The sequence below is a fragment of the Moschus berezovskii genome, chromosome 16 (assembly GCF_049115385.1).
Source record: "Moschus berezovskii isolate FMDL1 chromosome 16, NW_MosBer_1.0, whole genome shotgun sequence".
Classification (NCBI taxonomy): domain Eukaryota; kingdom Metazoa; phylum Chordata; class Mammalia; order Artiodactyla; family Moschidae; genus Moschus; species Moschus berezovskii.
The window spans coordinates 69,636,853-69,654,207 of record NC_142475.1 but is presented as its reverse complement, the minus strand read 5'-3'; the positions used below and the strand labels follow the sequence as shown (position 1 = coordinate 69,654,207).

Below are 17,355 nucleotides of genomic sequence, written 5' to 3'. Positions count from 1 at the left end.
CACACATCAAATTCATTTACCCTCTGGACTTGAGTAATACACTAAAGATTTAAGAACCTAGACTAGGAGAAGACACACAGCCTTCTCACCAGCCAACTGAGAAAACACACCCAGTGACAGCACTATGAGATCAGGTATTTTTCATGGTCTCGTCTCTTTTCATGTTACAGTGGACATCTGTTTAGTATTTAGCAACTCTGCAGATCTAAGATTTTTCATGAAGAATCATCAGGATGCACCTTAAAACTGTGTACTGGTAACAGAGCCTCAGTTATAAAGCTAGAGATTTCTTAATTACCTATAACTCTTAAGATGCCCCTCTTTTTCACATCACATTAATTTTGGTTTCTAGAGTCAACTTCAAAGTAACAGACATTTATGCTGCAAACAGTGATGAAAAGCTACCTAATGAAAGATATCTCAGTCCTGAGTAACAGTAAATAACAAAATTAACTTATACTAACTGAACTGAGTGCAAACTTGATTTTTTGATTAGCAGTGCTAAAGAAGACTCTTGAGAATCCTTTGGACAGAAAGGATATCAAACCAGTCAATCCTAAAGGAAATCAATCCTGAATATTCACTGGAAGGACTGATGCTGAAGCTGAAGTTCCAATACCTTGGCCACCTGATGCGAAGAGCCCACTCACCGGAAAAGGCTCTGATGCTGGGAAAGACTGAAGGGAGGAGAAGTGGGTGGGTGACAGAGGATGAGATGGTTAGACAGCATCACTGACTCAATGCACATGAATTTGAGAAACTAAAGGAGACAGTGAAGGACAGGGAAGCCTGGCATGCTGTAGTTCATGGGGTTGCAGAGTTGGACACAACTTAGTCACTGGATAACAAAATGCAAAATAAAGAATTCTTACCTAGCATACGAATGTACAGAGCAGTCTGATCCGAGCTGTCATAGGAGATAGCTCCACGCCTCTAGAAGAAAAAACACACACATTTTAATGCAGACAATTTAGTATGTGATGACCAGTTCAATTCAACATATACGTATTTGCTATTTTCTGTGATGCACTTGGAAGAGAAGCTGGGATACACAATATGAAATTAAATATGGCATTTGCCAGTCCTGCTGACACCTTTGTCTCAGACTTCCAGTGTCCAGAACTTTTCAATAAATTCTGACCTTGCCTCCCCACTCTGAGTTTCTGTTCTTTAAGCCACCCCATCAGTGGCATATGTTAGAGTAGTCCAAGCAGACTAACAAATGTAGGTAAATCAGGGTAGGCAGTTTCAATCCTCTGTGTTCAGGCCAAAAGTGATCACTTTTCAAGGTACATATTTTCTTTTTGGTGCGTTCAAAACTTTGGCCCACTGTTTACAGTGTCTATTGCATATCTATTCATTGGATTTCATTTTCATGTTAGTAAGAAGACTCTTGAGAGTCCCTTATACTGCAAGGAGATCCAACCAGTTCATTCTAAGGGAGATCGATCCTGGGTGTTCATTGGAAGGTCTGATGCTAAAGCTGAAACTGCAATACTTTGGCCATCTCATGCGACGAGTTGACTCACTGGAAAAGACTCTGATGCTGGGAAAGGTTGGGGGCGGGAGGAGAAGGGGACGACCGAGAATGAGATGGCTGGATGGCATCACCAACTCTGTGGACATGAGTTTGAGTGAACTCCGGGAGTTGGTGATGGACAGGGAGGCCTGGCGTGCTGTGATTCATGGGGTCGCGGAGAGTCGGACACGACTGAGCGACTGAACTGAACTGAACTGAAGACATTAAAGTCGCTCAGTCATGTCCAACTTTTTGCAACCCCATGGACTATACAGTCCATGGAATTTTCCAGGTCAGAATACTGGAGTGGGTAGCCTTTCTCTTCTCCAGGGTTCTTCCCAATCCAGGGATCAAACCCAGGTCTCCTGCACTGCAGGCGGATTCTTTTCCAGCTGAGCCAAAAGGGAAGCCCAACAACACTGGAGTGGGTAGCCTATCCCTTCTCTAGCAGATCTTCCGAACCCAGGAATCGAACTGGGCTCTCCTGCACTGCAGGTGGATTCTTTACCAACTGAGCTATCAATGAAGCCCGTTAGTAAGATATACTCACAAGTAATATGTTTCAAAAGTCTGAGTGAAGTATTTGCTTATCTTAATGCTTATTTTGTGTAACTGTATATCTGACTTGCATTTGTTGGGTACCAAATACATGTTCCTGGAATGCAAAGTCAAGAGGGCCTTAGGAAGCATCACTATGAACAAAGCTAGTGGAGGTGATGGAATTTCAGGTGAGCTATTTCAAATCCTAAAAGATGATGCCATGAAAGTGCTGCACTCAATATGCCAGCAAATTTGGAAAACTCAGCAGTGGCCACAGGACTGGAAAAGATCAGTCTTCATTTCAATCCCAAAGAATGCTCAAACTACCGCACAATTGCACTCATCTCACACGCTAGTAAAGTAATGCTCAAAATTCTCCAAGCTAGGCTTCAACAGTACGTGAACCGTGAACTTCCAGATGTTCACGCTGGATTTAGAAAAGGCAGAGGAACCAGACATCAAATTGCCAACATCCACTGGACCATCGAAAAAGCAAGAGAGTTCCAGAAAAACATCTACTTCTGCTTTACTGACTATGCCAAAGCCTTTGACTGTGTGGACCACAACAAAATCTGGAAAATTCTTCAAGAGATGAGAATACCAGACCACCTGACCTGCATCTTGAGAAATTTGTACTCAGGTCAAGAAGCAACAGTTAGAACTGGACATGGAACAACAGACTGGTTCCAAATAGGAAAAGGAATATGTCAAGGCTGTACATTATCACCCTGCTTATTTAACTTATATGCAGAGTACATCATGAGGAACGCTGGGCTGGAAGAAGCACAAGCTGGAATAAAGATTGCTGGGAGAAATATCCAGCAATAACCTCAGATATGCAGATGACACCACCCTTATGGCAGAAAGTGAAGAGGAACTCAAAAGCCTCTTGATCAAAGTGAAAGAGGAGAATGAAAATGTTGGCTTTAAACTCAACATTCAGAAAACTAAGATCATGGCATCTGGTCCCATCACTCCATGGGAAATAGATGGGGAGACAGTGGAAACAGTGACAGATTCTATTTTTTGGGGCTCCAAAATCACTGCAGATGGTGACGGCAGCCACGAAATTAACACGCTTGCTCCTTGGAAGAAAAGCTATGACCAACCTAGACAGCATATTAAAAAGCAGAGACATTACTTTGCCAACAAAGGTCCGTCTATTCAAAGCTATGGTTTTTCCAGTAGTCATGTATGGATGTGAGAGTTGAACTATAAGGAATTGATGCTTTTGAACTGTGGTGTTGGAGAAGACTCTTGAGGGTCCCCTGGACTGCAAGAAGATCCATCCAATCCATCCTAAAGGAAATCAGTCCTGAATATTCATTGGAAGGACTAATGCTGAAGCTCAGACTCCAATACTCTGGCCACATGATGCAAAGAACGTGAAAAGACCCTGATGCTGGGAAAGATTGAAGGCAGAAGGAAAAGGGAACAACAGAAGATGAGATGGCTGGATGGTATCACTGACTTGATGGACATGCATTTGGGAAAACTCCAGGAGTTGGAGACGGACAGGGAGGCCTGGTGTGCTGCAGTCCATGGGGTGCCAAAGAGTCAGACATGACTGACTGACTGAACTGTACTGCAATACGTGTCCTATTTTCCATTAAAAAAAAATGGAATTTGCTCTTGATATCTATAGTTGTGATGCAGACAAATTATAATGTGATAAAGCATGACCATCAAAGTGGATAGGCAGACGGAAATTTAATGTCAGAGATCATACAAGCCCACCTGAGCACAGAGTTTCTGCAGTTAGCCAGAACTAACAGAGAGATACAGTTCAATGACCTCACTCTTCTTTTCAATTAAACACGAATGAATAAGAAAATGAGAATCATCAGACATGTGAACAAACCCTTTAGCTAGAAATCAATGAAACAACATGAAAAACCAAATGGCCCAGAAGCTAGCAAGACTCATTAAAAAAGTTAATGAGTGTACTCAAAGAAATGTGAGAAGACGCTGCCATCTATTACACCAAAAAAAAAAAAAAAAAATGGAGTGCCACTGAAAGAGAACAGATTTAAAAATACATTTTGAGCTTAAAAATAAACAGATATAAAAAGCAACATTATTCCTAACAGCCCCGGAGGGCAAATAATCCAAATATCCACCAACTAATGAACGTGTAAACAAACTGTGGTACAGCCATACAAGATATCATTCGGTGTTACTCAGTTGCAGAAATGACTGAAGTACTGATGCATGCTACATCATGGTTGAGCCTTGAAAACAATGTCGACTGAAAGGAGCTAGTCATGAGGGACCACAGAGCCTATGGTTCCATTTATGTGAAATATCCCAAATAGGCAAATCCACAGAATTAGAAATAGACTGGTGGCTGCCAAGAGTTGGGAGCGGTGGTGGGAAATGGAAGTGAATGCTAATGGGTACAGAGCTTCAATCTGCAATGATGAGAATGTTCTCAAAGAAACCACGGTAATGACAGAACAACTCTGTGAACACACTGAAAATCATGGAATTGGGAACTGTATACTTTAAATGGGTGAATTGTATGGAATGTGAATTATACATCAATATAGTTATTATAAAAATAGCCAGTATTGCAAATATTTTAAATATAATTACAAAAAGGAAAAAAAAAAAACCTTTGTAAGAGCTGAAACACCCTCAGCAAGTTCTGCCAACTCCACGTCCACAGTCGTCTCCCCTCCTCAATCTCCTTTCCTTGTTCTGTCTCAGACACAGCATTTCTCACTGGGGCTCCTTGATGGGCTGCTGCCTGCCTTTCCTGCTACATCCCTTGACCCCCAGACCCTCACACACAAGCAGCAAGAGTGAACTTGCTTCCAGCTACTGCTCAAAGTCCTCTAATGGCCCCCAAATACTTCAAATGGAGTCCACAGACCAAGCTCTCCATGACCTGCCTACCCCTCAGTTCTACCACAACTCTCTGTTTACCAGAGAAACCCAGCCACCCTGGCCTCCTTGCATCCCCTCAACCACACCAAACACACAGCTGTGCTACGTGCTGTTCTGTACAGGACCACAGCAGCACCGTTTCCTTCCTCTCTCTCAGGTTCCAGATGAAAGGTCATCTCTTCAGAGAGCCATCCCCAGGCTACCAAACCTAAGGTCACCTGAGAGACCCCCTCACTACTCCTGAAGGTAGAGGTCCCCCTAACCTTCACCCGCCATCCAGCACTTGGCCAACCTATTCTTGTTTACTTGTTTCAAAACAAAAGTGCCACAAGAGCTGGAACCCTGTCTGACTTATTCACTGCTGTAGGCTTAGCCTCTAAAACTACTATTATTTAGTAGATGCTAAATAAATACCTGGTAAATTCATGATTGAGTGTATTTATTGTAAATAAGTTAGTGAATAACTTTTTACAGATTAAGTTGATGAATAAATTTGATGAGCAAACTGATGAATAACAACTGAGATGAAGACAAATTAAACATCTAGAAGATAAAATTAACCGAGCCTCCTGCTAGAATCTAATCTCTGCGGGGGCAGGGACTTTGTTCAACGCTGTATCCCTGGATATAGAATAAATCCCAGCATTTAGAATAGTGCCTAGCACACTGAAAGAAATCAATAATATTAGCTGAATAAACAGGCAAGCAAATTCTTAATAGAGAATCTATAATCAAATCCAATAATATACAGTAATTTTATTTATGCTAAAGGATTTAAAAATCTGTGGGGAAAATATTAGTTATCTAATTTACTATTTGTAAAACATAAAGCTGTATTATTACCTTTCTATCTACTCCAAAATAAATTACACATGGAACAAAAATTTTAATGTTAAAAAAAAAAAGCATGAAAGTATTAGAGGAAAACACTACTGTATTTTAAAAAATTTTAAATAACAACAAGGACCTATAATGAAACACTTTGCTGTACATCTGAAATAAACACAACACTGTAAATCAGTCATATGTCAATAAAAAATTTTTAATTTAAATAATAACACTAAAAAAATCTTTAATAGGAAAGACCTAATTGTTCTATAAAATCCAGAAGTCATGAAAAACAAATCAATTTGACCACAAAAAGTTAAAATATGCAAGGCAAAATATATAATAGGCAAAAGACAAACCCCAAATCACGAAAATTAAGTTGAACAGTTACGACAAAGGGCTGATTTTTCCCTGCTAAGCTAAAAATAAAAGGAAAAAATAAAAAAGCCTCACAAATCAGTTAGCAAATAATGAATAACAGTGTATAAAAACAGGCAGGACATAAATATATTACTCAAGGAAAAGAAATAATAAAGGAATAAACACAAGAAAAGATGCTTGACTTCATTAATGAAAGAAATACATGTTAAGGAAATGAGATGGTATTTTAACATATTAGATTAATGATATTCTGTCCTCACTAAACTCTGGCATGAAATTTACAGCTCTTTAAGATATACCTAAAAATCTCAAGGAAAAATAACCATGCTTTTTACTATTATTATAAAGAAATTTTATTGCATTTAAAACCCTCATTTGGATTTAGCATGGAAAGTATTAGTTGCTCAGTGGTGTCCAACTTCTTGCAACCCCATAGACACACCGGGCTCCTCTGTCCATGGGATTCTCCAGGCAAGAATAGTGGAGTGGGATTGTCACCCCTACTCCAGGGGATCTTCTAGACCCAGGTATCAAACCCAGGTCTCCTGAAATGAGGCAGATTCTTTATCATCTGATCCACCAAGGAAACAGTTCCCCAAATCATTGGTTTTATCCCCTTAACGCATGCATGCTCAGTCACTTCAGCTGTGTCCGACTTTTCTCCACCCCATGGACTGTAGCCTGCCAGGTTCCTCTGTCCACGGAATTCTCCAGGCAATACTGGAGTGGGTTGCCACGCCCTTCTCCAGGGGCTGTGCCCAACCCGGGGATCAAACCAGCGTCTCTTATGACTCCTGCATTGGCAGGCGGGTTCTTTACCACTAGCGCCACCTGAGAAGCCCTATTATTTAAGAGAAAAACATCAATTAAAGTCATGCATGATTTAATGAAGATGTAAACAAACAAGCAAAAACTTCCAACAGTTCATGAAATATAAAAGGAACACAAGTTACAAGCAAAAATAAAATTCTAATTTTTGACACTGGCTGCCTCCAAGGAGGCTGAAGGACACAAAGATAGGAGGAGAAATTACCGATGAATATCTTTTGAATTTTGTAGCATGTGGGCTTCTCAGGTGACTCAGTGGTAAAGAATTCACCTGCCAATGCAGGAGATCCGCGTATGATCCCTGGTTGAGAAGATCTCCAACCTCCTAGAGAAGGGAATGGCAACCCAACGCCAGTATTCTTGCCTGGGAAATCCCCTGGACAAAGGAGCCTGAATTCAAGGGGTCTCAAAGAGTCAGATACGACTGAGCATGTTTGCACATAATTATTATATATTCACAGAATAAATCAAATAAAAAATACAGTAAGAATCTACTACAAATAAACCTACAAAGAAGTGGATGATCTCAAATTTTAAGGGACTAAATCATAGAGAACACATCCCTGGCAGCATCATGGTTAACCAAGTTAAAGTGTCTTCCACCAACAGAAGACCCTAAGCTTCCTGCAGTGTCTCATCATAAACTACTTATTCGGGAGCAAACAGTCATTGTAATTACTTGGTATTATAAGGTATAACTCACACCTGCTGTTCACATCCCCACCCCAAGATATTTAGCTTATTAGATTTCAAGCCTCCCCTTAATACCACCATAAAAGAGGAAAATCTAGTAGTATGAAGAGCACAAAGATGGGGAAACAGTGAGAACAGTGTCAGACTTTATTTTTCAGGGGCTCCAAAATCACTGTGGATGATGATTGCAGCCATGAAATTAAAAGACGCTTACTCCTTGGAAGGAAAGTTATGACCCACCTGCTGCTGCTAAGTCACTTCAGTCGTGTCCGACTCTGTGCGACCCCATAGACGGCAGCCCACCAGGCTCCCCCGTCCCTGGGATTCTCCAGGCAAGAACACTGGAGTGGGTTGCCATTTCCTTCTCCAATGTGTGAAAGTGAAAAGTGAAAGTGAAGTCGCTCAGTTGCGTCCGACTCTTCGAGGTCCCATGGACTGCAGCCCACCAGGCTCCTCCGTCCATGGGATTTTCTAGGCAACAGTACTGGAGTGGCTTGCCATTGCCTTCTCCGATGACCCACCTAGATAGTATATTAAAAAGCAGAGACATTACTTTGCCAACCAAGGTCCGTCTAGTCAAGGTTATGGTTTTTCCAGTGGTCATGTATGGATGTGAGAGTTGGACTGTGAAGAAAGCTGATCGCCGAAGAATTGATGCTTTTGAACTGTGGTGCTGGAGAAGACTCTTGAGAGTCCCTTGGACTGCAAGGAGATCCAACCAGTCCATTCTAAAGGAGATCAGTCCTGGGTGTGCATTGGAAGGACTGATGCTAAAGCTGAAACTCCAATACTTTGGCCACCTCATGCGACGAGTTGACTCACTGGAAAAGACTCTGATGCTGGGAGGGATTGGGAGCAGGAGGAGAAGGGGACAACAGAGAATAAGATGGCTGGATGGCATCACCGACTCTGTGGACATGAGTTTGAGTGAACTCTTGGAGTTGGTGATGGACAGGGAGGCCTGGTGTGCTGTGATTCATGGGGTTGCAAAGAGCAACTGAACTGAACTGAACTGAACCGGCCAAATCAGATTCACGAAACCACAGGTATGATTGTGTAATAGTCTGTCATGGTCAGAACCTATCAACCCACTCATATCCAATAAAACTTGAGTAAACAGCTTGTTAAAACAAATTGTAACCTGTTATCTCTAACAGTCCTCTTCAGGACTTTGCCTTTTTTTTCAAGTGTAGGGAAGGGTATTTACTAAAAGAGCCACTAATTAGAGAGGTAAAATCTCATCACTCTAAGGACTGATAAAGACTAATACCAGCTGTTAAAACAGTGTAAGTGAAAAACTGATCTGTTTAGTGGCTAAGTCGTGTCCAATTCTTTTGTGTCCCCAAGGGACTGTAGGCCACCAGGCTCCTCTGTTTAGGGGATTTCCCAGGCAAGCATACTGGAGTGGGTTGCTATTCCCTTCTTCAGAAAAACTGGGTAATGAACATAATCTAGATTATAACTATGACATACTAAACTTATTTTAAGGTATTCACTTTAGACTTATTTATAGAGGCACCAGTTTAGATATTAAAATGGTAGAGTCTATCTTAATCATTTTTAAAACTTGGCAAAACGGGTAGAACTTAATTTTAAATATATTTTAACAAATTACTTAAGGATGTGCAAAGTATTCATTTAATTTGATTTATTACTAATTTAAGTAAGTCTGGTCCGTAAATACTTAAAATTCTACCCTAAACCATAAGACATAACTCTTATGAAATAAATCTAAATGTGACAAAAGGAAATTTTTTAAGAATGGACTTAAAAATGTGAACCATCATCGAATACATTCTGAGTGATAATTTACTCATTTACTTGCCTCACAGATGAAGCTTAAAATGAATATCAAATTTGTTTCACTAAGCAATCTAGGAACTCCTTTTGGAAAAATGCATTATGAATTATAAAAATGTGATTTCCATGTTAAGTGTTATTTTAAAAAATAATTATAGGGACCTCCCTGACCATCCAGTGGTTAAGACTCCCAGCTTTCACTGCAGGGGGCAAGGCTTTGATCTCCGGTTGGGGGGAACTAATATCCCACCCCATATGCCACACAGCATGGTCAAAATAAATAAATAAAAATATATTTTAAAAAGACCTACATATACTGAAGGCCCAATTAAAAAAATAATAATTATATGTGCTTTATATACCAAGACTGCAGCTCAGGCTTAACATATATCTTTTTAAAAGATAATCATTTTATAAACCATATAGTTGTAAAATTCTATTTTTTAATAAAGATAGTAAAACAAATTGAACCAAAATCCCAAGTCACGCTGTCAGTCATAAAACACTGTGAGCTATCATCCACATTCCCGCTCACCTCACCAGTGAATGGAAATAACTGAGACGCTCCTACTCGTGACTTTTCTAATTTAGCCATCCTGGGAACAGCCTGTAAAGCAAACTAGTATAGGTCAAAACACGGGCGCGGCTGAGCTAATCAGAAACTGACAGCAGCAGCACAAACAAGTTAAACAGTAAGGTTCCAAAGAATCTACAGCCACAAAAGCAGGAGTTCTAAGTGCCCGACTAGGAACTCGCCTTGAATCAGGGTGAACTGCTCATCCATAAAAGATCTGACTTAGAAGGTAGATGATAAAAGGCGTAAAAGTTGTTCCCAATATTAGTTAAGATGTAACTTTTAAAGACAGACATGTTGTGTAGTGTGCTTTTTTTGGGGGGCAGGGAATGTTGCGAGTCTTGTGGGACTTCAGTTTCCTGACCAGGGATTGAACCCAGGGCCCCAGCAGTGACTGTGAGAACTCCTAACCACTGAACTTCCAGCGAATTCCCAAGGATGATGTGTTTTAACGGGACTTTCCAGGTGGCTCAGGGATAGAGAATTGGCCTGCCAATGCAGGAGACGTGTGTTTGATCCCTGAGTTGGGAAGAGCCCTTGGAGAAAGGAATGGCAATCCACTCCAGTATTCTTGCCTGGAGAATCCCATGGACAGAGGAGCCTGGTGGGCTACAGTTCATGAGGTTACAAAGAGTTGGACACAACTGAGGGACTGAACACAAGCATGAAAGATATTTTAAGTGCTGTGGTTTTTATCTTGTTCAACTTTCCCACTAAAGTAACCTATTGTGCAAAAGCGTGTGCATTTCCCTTACACAGTAAAGTAATGACACATTAACTCTCTGCTGTGCTCCTACTCTGTGCCAGGGAATGCTCCAGGTGCTTTCAGACAAAATCTCTTTACTGAACAAGACCTCTAGAGGTATAGGTTCTATACGCTCCATCATTATATGCTCCGTCACAGGGCCTAAACACAGTAGCCCTGAATACATTTCTGGGTCACATTACAAAAAATGGTAACACAATACAAAAGATAAAGAAGCCCAAAGTTCTGAAAGCTTTCTCTGACACAGTAAAGTGAGCTTTTTCAGAGTGTTTTCATCTTACACCTGGATGGGAAGAGCCGACTCATTAGAAAAGACCCTGATGATGGGAAAGACTGAGGACAGGAGAAGTGGGTGACGGACGATGAGATGAGATGGTTAGATGGTATCACTGACTCAGTGGACATAAATCTGAGCAAACTCTGGGGGCTGGTGAAGGACAGGGAAGCCTGGCATGCTGAAGTCCATGGGGTTGCAAAGAGTTGGACACAACTTAGTGACCAAACAACAGCAATTCATCTTACATAAGCCAGAAAAGCTTTCCTATCTGAGTGACTATCCCAGACCCACATCCATCCATTGAACACTATCTTCCAGTTCTTCTTCACTATATACTTCTAAAAGTTACACATTGAAAATAACAGCAGTCTGTTGCTTAAAAACTTTAATAAATTTTTTATTATTATAACAAAGTAAAAAGTATCTTTAAAAAAATCTACAATTCAACTAATCCATTATTAACTTGACCTTCATTCAGTAACTTGGCAAGCTAATCCTTTAAAAACAATGAGTAAATTGGTGTCTGTGTGACAAAATTAATTTACAAAAGACAAAGATTAAAAAGATCCGAGCCTATTGTTTTTCTTTAAGAGATTTCTTCAGTCCTGTTCAGTAAGAAAATAGGACTGCTTCAAGAAAGACACAACTATGCCTAAAACAGTATGCTTAAATGTGAAAACACTACCTTATCAGGGATTAAAACCTTGCTTGAAAAAGACATTTAACTTTATAGAAGTTTTTGTGTTGCTTACTAGCAAATGGTATTGGTCTTAAACATTTTAAGTTTACATTCATACTTTTCAGTTTTCTTAATAAAGGAAGAAAAAAGCTGCATGGTGGGTTAAAGATATAATCATTTTTACACAAGTACAGACAAAATAATTTTAAGTAGTATAATCTTATGTATTTCCTACTTTAGACTCTCAATCAGATACCAAATGACTAGCATTCTATCAAGCATTTCTTAAGCCTGGTCTTTGGAATCCAAATTTAAGATCAACAGATACATAATACAATAATCTTACTTTTTTCACTATAACTAAGGCATATATTTCAGTAGCAACAAGACCTTAAGTGAGAACAGGCTAGAAAGTGGTATTTAGTTTTTTTAAAAAGTTTACAATTGCTTAGAAATCCCCAGTAAGTATACTTTGAATTTATAACTAACATAAATTCGGTATCTCCAGAAGAGAATGTTTAAAATATCGTACACCAAAAGCCTAACCTGTTCAGTAATTTTATAACCTTAGAAGCTGAACTTCTTTAAGCATAAAAACTTGATTTTTAATGGCAACGAAGACCAGTTTGTTTGTCAGCCCAGTGGCACTCTAGTTTTTGGATAACTTCATCTTAATCACCCTAGCACAGTAAATAGACATGACATTAACTAGTTAAAAAAAAAAGAGAGAAAAAAATAACCAGACTTCTTTAAAGGCATGATCCTGAGCAAAGTTACTTCGATACCAAGAAATGATCCATAAAAAGCCCTTCAGGAGGAAAAGGTGGGAGAAAAATGAAAATGACACACAGTAACGTGACGATAACATGAAAATGAAGCTGACAGGTAAAACCGCAGAGCTCCTGTAATCAGAGAAACAAAAACTGAAGCAAAAGGAGAAGGAACTCCACTAACTAGTCCATTCCTACCAATGTATAAACTGAAGATTCATGTCACCATCCTAAAAATAAAGATGGCCTACCTTAGAGGCGATCCACTTGATGAGAACCAAGGCCAGACACCAGATCAGTGTAATTCCCGTTGGGTCTAGGAAAAGCCCTGCCGCATAACCTCCCTCCTCACCCAGCGAGCAAAGAGCAAGGGAGACTCGTCAGACCTGACAATAACCAGCTGTCCCGAAGCAGAAGAGAGGGGAGTGCCCGCCCTGAACCTCACACAGCTGCCTTCAAACAAGGGTCACATGACTCTGAGAGCACGCTGCCAGCCGGCCTTCCTACCGGCGCGTGGTTAATGCCACAGCCCAGGGCTGGGGTGGGAGAGTCAGTGACGTGGGCAAGAGGAGAGGGAAAACCTTCATGACAGCCGACCTAACAGTCCCACACAACGTAGGCAAACCAGGTCTCTGGCTGGCCCCAAGTTCGTCTACAACCTTAACATCGGCACTGCTTTCAAATAACCTTCCCCCAAATGTCTGGCAGCACTAAAAAAGTACTCATTTCTTCCATAAAGACCAGCTCCACAGGTAGACTTGTCCTGGCGTTTAAAAATATTAACGCATTTTATTCTCCCTTTTCAACTTTTAGTACTGAATGTGTTCAACTTTTTCTTTCCTTTGGAGCTAGGATTACTTTATGAATGTTAGGGGCTTTCATAGACAATGTTGTGCTATATAACATAATAATTCACGCATTCTGGATTTACTGACAAAGGCCAGCCTATCTGCATGTTTTCAACCAAGTACATTACTTCCAAGCCCTAATTGCAATCTAGCGTCTATGATAATACTTGTGCTCCATGACTCACTCTTCTCTCGGCTATGAGTCGGGGGCTCGGTGACAGCAAAGTGGGCCTCTGTCCATCTTTGTGATCTCTCATAGCAGCCAGCATGAGAGGAAAAGCCTTTCATGAAACTTTCATGCACGTATTTCTTAAGCAGCAATTAGGGACCAGGCCCTTGGTGAGATGCCAGGGGTATCCAAGTGGAAACAGATGCTGGCTCCTGCCCTCCTGACGCTTTCAGTTTAATCAGAATCTACACGAATCAGACTGTAAATAAGCACAACACTGCAACTGAAATAAGTGTGATGGGCTGAAGTGGGAATTGCCAACGATGCTTGGGTCTGACCTGGTTAGGAAGTGAGGAGCTTCTTCCCAGGGGCCCTGAAATATCCCCAAGCTGAACTGAAGGGGCAAGAACGTGAAAAGGATGGGAAGGTGATCTGTGTGGATGTGACAATGCATGACAAAACCAAGCAGAAGATTCGGGAAGAAGAGCAGACGAGGCTGGAACGCAAGTCAAGGGATGGCCAGAGGGGAGATTCTTTTGTCTTCATTCTAAAAGTTAATCCCAACCTGCTGGACACTTCGGAGGTTTTGGTCAAGTGCAGCTCGGTGGGATAAGAGGGGATCACAGCTCTGGCTGGGGGCGGGGAAGGGGAGAGAGGTAGATAGGCTGGGAAACACTCAAAACAGGACTGCGTCAGGGACCATGGTTCACCAGCGAGACAAAGTCATCTGCCTGGTGATGGGACCCACATGATCGTTCTAAAATATCTGAAAACAGCCCCAATAGTTCAAATGTCAGTGCTGTTTTCATTATCCAATCCTCAGTACAAAGAGGGCATTAAAAAAAAAAAAGTTAATTCTTGACTTGTTAAAACAAGGCATAAATTCAAATTACAGGTCCAAATCAAAATTTTTCTAAATTTAACCTATACATGAAACACGGCCATGTATTTCTCATTACACCTTATATATATATATATATATATATCTTCTTTCTTCTGAACAAGCTGTGATGCTAATCCTTGCACACACGGAGACAACTTTTTTAGTCATGAAACTAGGTGTGACATGAGACTGTCAGGGTCTCAGGTTACTCTTTGGGCAGTAAGGGTCCAGCCAGCACTCTCAAAGGATGCCCAGTACAAGGACAGAGCAGCTGAGTGGAGTCAGCCCCGTTCCCAGGAGAACTGCTGGTGGTCATCATTCACATATACCAAATGAGCCTGCTACCCCCACGCTCAGCCCAGAAACACTTCTTATCCTCACCGTGCCCTGCCAATCAGCTGCTCAAAAAGCTGAGTTCTAAGAAGCAAATATGATACCGCTATTTTTGACACAGTACTTCAACATTTTGATGTATGTCTTCTAGGTTAACGGTGAGGTCAACAACCTGCACTTGCGTCTTGTCTAAAAGGGAAGGATGGAACAATGGAAGAGGAAGATCAGAACTGAGACACGGAGGGGAGAAAAAGAAAGGCAGTTCTAAAACTTCTCTCATTGAAAGGAACTTCCATTGAGATTATTCCACCGTCTCCAAACTCCACTGGGTCTGGAGTCAAGAGCCTGGGTTTGCTTCCCAGATGTGCTGCCAAGAGTTGAGTGAACCTGGGCAAGTCACCACCTTACTCGCCGCCCTTCACAGGAGTTAAGCAACATCTGTGCAAGAAGACCTTGCTCAAAGCAGGCTCTCAGAAACACTTCAGTTCAGTTCAGTCGCTCAGTTGTGTCCGACTCTGCGAGAACATGAATCACACGCCAGGCCTCCCTGTCCATCACCAACTCCCGGAGTTCACTCAAACTCATGTCCATAGAGTCGGTGATGCCATCCAGCCATCTCATTCTCTGTCGTCCCCTTCTCCTCCTGCCCCCAATCCCTTCCAGCATCAGGGTCTTTTCCAATGAGTCAACTCTTCACATCAGGTGGCCAAAGGACTGGAGTGTCAGCTTCAGCATCAGTCCTTCCAATGAACACCCAGGACTGATCTCCTTTAGGATGGACTGGGTGGATCTCCTTGCAGTCCAAGGGACTCTCAAGAGTCTTCTCCAACACCACAGTTCAAAAGCATCAATTCTTCGGCACTCAGCTTTCTTCACAGTCCAACTCTCACATCCATACATGACCACTGGAAAAACCATAGCCTTGACTAGACAGACCTTTATTGGCAAAGTAATGTCTCTGCTTTTTAATATGCCATCTAGGTTGGTCATAACTTTCCTTCCAAGGAGTAAACATCTTTTAATTTCATGGCTGCAATCACCATCTGCAGTGATTTTGGAGCCCCCAAAAATAAAGTCTGACACTGTTTCCACTGTTTCCCCATCTATTTCCCATGAAGTGTCAAGTCCAAATTAAATCAGTAAGGCCTAACCATGGTAATGACCTAACCTCTCCAGCTACACCCCAATTCTGGGCTTAACGGAAACGACATGGTCCAGGAGGGGAACACATGCAGTGCCTGCCCAGCACCCAGAGATGCTTTTCTGAGTCCTAGGAGGGCCAGGGTAATTTTTCACACCAGTCAACAGGCTGGCTCCCTACAGTGGTTCCCCAGCATCCCCTTCTTCAATTTCCACTACACATCTGACGCTGAAATACAGAGATAATCAAGACACAATCCTCCCAGGTCAGGAAATTTCCTATTTGAATAGAAACAGCAGAGACTTCTCTGGTGGTCCAGTTGTTAAGGCTCTGTGCCTCCAATGTAGGGGGTGCAGGTTCGATCCCTGGTCAGGAAACTAGCATCCCACATATCTTGCCACATGGTCAAAAAAATTTCAATAGAAATAGCTACTGTGTTTATGCCTAAAATCATAGCTCCTTCATTGCTGATGACACATGTACATCATACAAATCTCACAAAAACCTCAGGCAATACAGTTTTTTCTCAGTATATTTACCTTTCTTTAATGGCATGAATCTAACGGCTTCAAAACTTTTTATTTTGAGATAGTAAATACTACTAATTTATCTTGACAAATTATAAAGCTTCTCTTAATAATAAAGAAATTTCAATAAGATGAAATAGAAACAAAAGCTGTTATCAAATTTTATTAATACTCATCTATGATATTATATTATTTATTAGAAAATTATCTTAAAAATTAATCTCTCCAAATATAAATTATTATCCCCTAAAGAAATAGTTGCCTCTTTTACAATAATAACAAATGTATTCTTTTATATTAACATTTCTCACCTGTCTCAAAGCCTGAGTGAAACATGACAGGGTAACAAAAAAGGGTCACTTGACTATACTAGAAAAATTCATGCACAGGATACAGTTAAGCTTTTGAAAACAGAATTTGATACCATAAGAAAAAAAAAAGTATAAAATCCTTTACCTTTCTGGGGCTTATAAACTATCTGAATAGTCACAGTATTAAAAGCAAATCTCACTATTTTAGGAGTACAGTCAATGGAAGGAAAAGGTACAACTTTGATCACTGTGTCTTAGAGAAGTAATCCAAGTACAAATTTTACCCCTGGGGCTCTCTGCCACTCACAGGACACCTGTCAATCTTGGCAATAGCCTTTAGCTATCCATACAGAGACTCAGCATGTCCTTCTCTTGACCAAATTAGGCTAACCTCATCTGCATTGACATCAGTGTCTATAATTTTGGAATCATGTTGACAGGAATAGTCTATCCCAGAGTTCCTGATACGAATGTAGTGTCTGTTGAAACCATAACCGAATTTATAGTAGAAAAAATGTGAATGCAATAGTCACAATTTCCAACTGTGCCCTTATCATTTTGAATTCCAGCCAATTTTAATAACAAATAATAAATCAGGG

The 17,355-nt window shown here is 40.9% G+C and overlaps 1 protein-coding gene across 9 annotated transcripts in view; it reads right to left on the bottom strand.

Moving 5' to 3' along the window:
• The window catches only part of PDE7A (phosphodiesterase 7A), a 115,093-nt gene that overhangs the window by 51,542 nt on the left and 46,196 nt on the right, over nt 1–17,355 (bottom strand). For 8 of the 9 annotated variants that reach the window (XR_016039267.1, XR_016039265.1, XR_016039268.1 and 5 more), the window contains exon 2: nt 873–933. Coding sequence is in view for 3 of the 9 variants with exons in the window: in XM_055431859.2 (XP_055287834.1) it covers nt 873–933 (61 nt within the window). In the remaining 6 variants the exon portion in view is untranslated. Of the gene's footprint in view, nt 1–872; nt 934–12,795; nt 16,610–17,355 lie in introns of those variants that run through there. The other variant, XM_055431861.2, reaches the window with a different exon arrangement.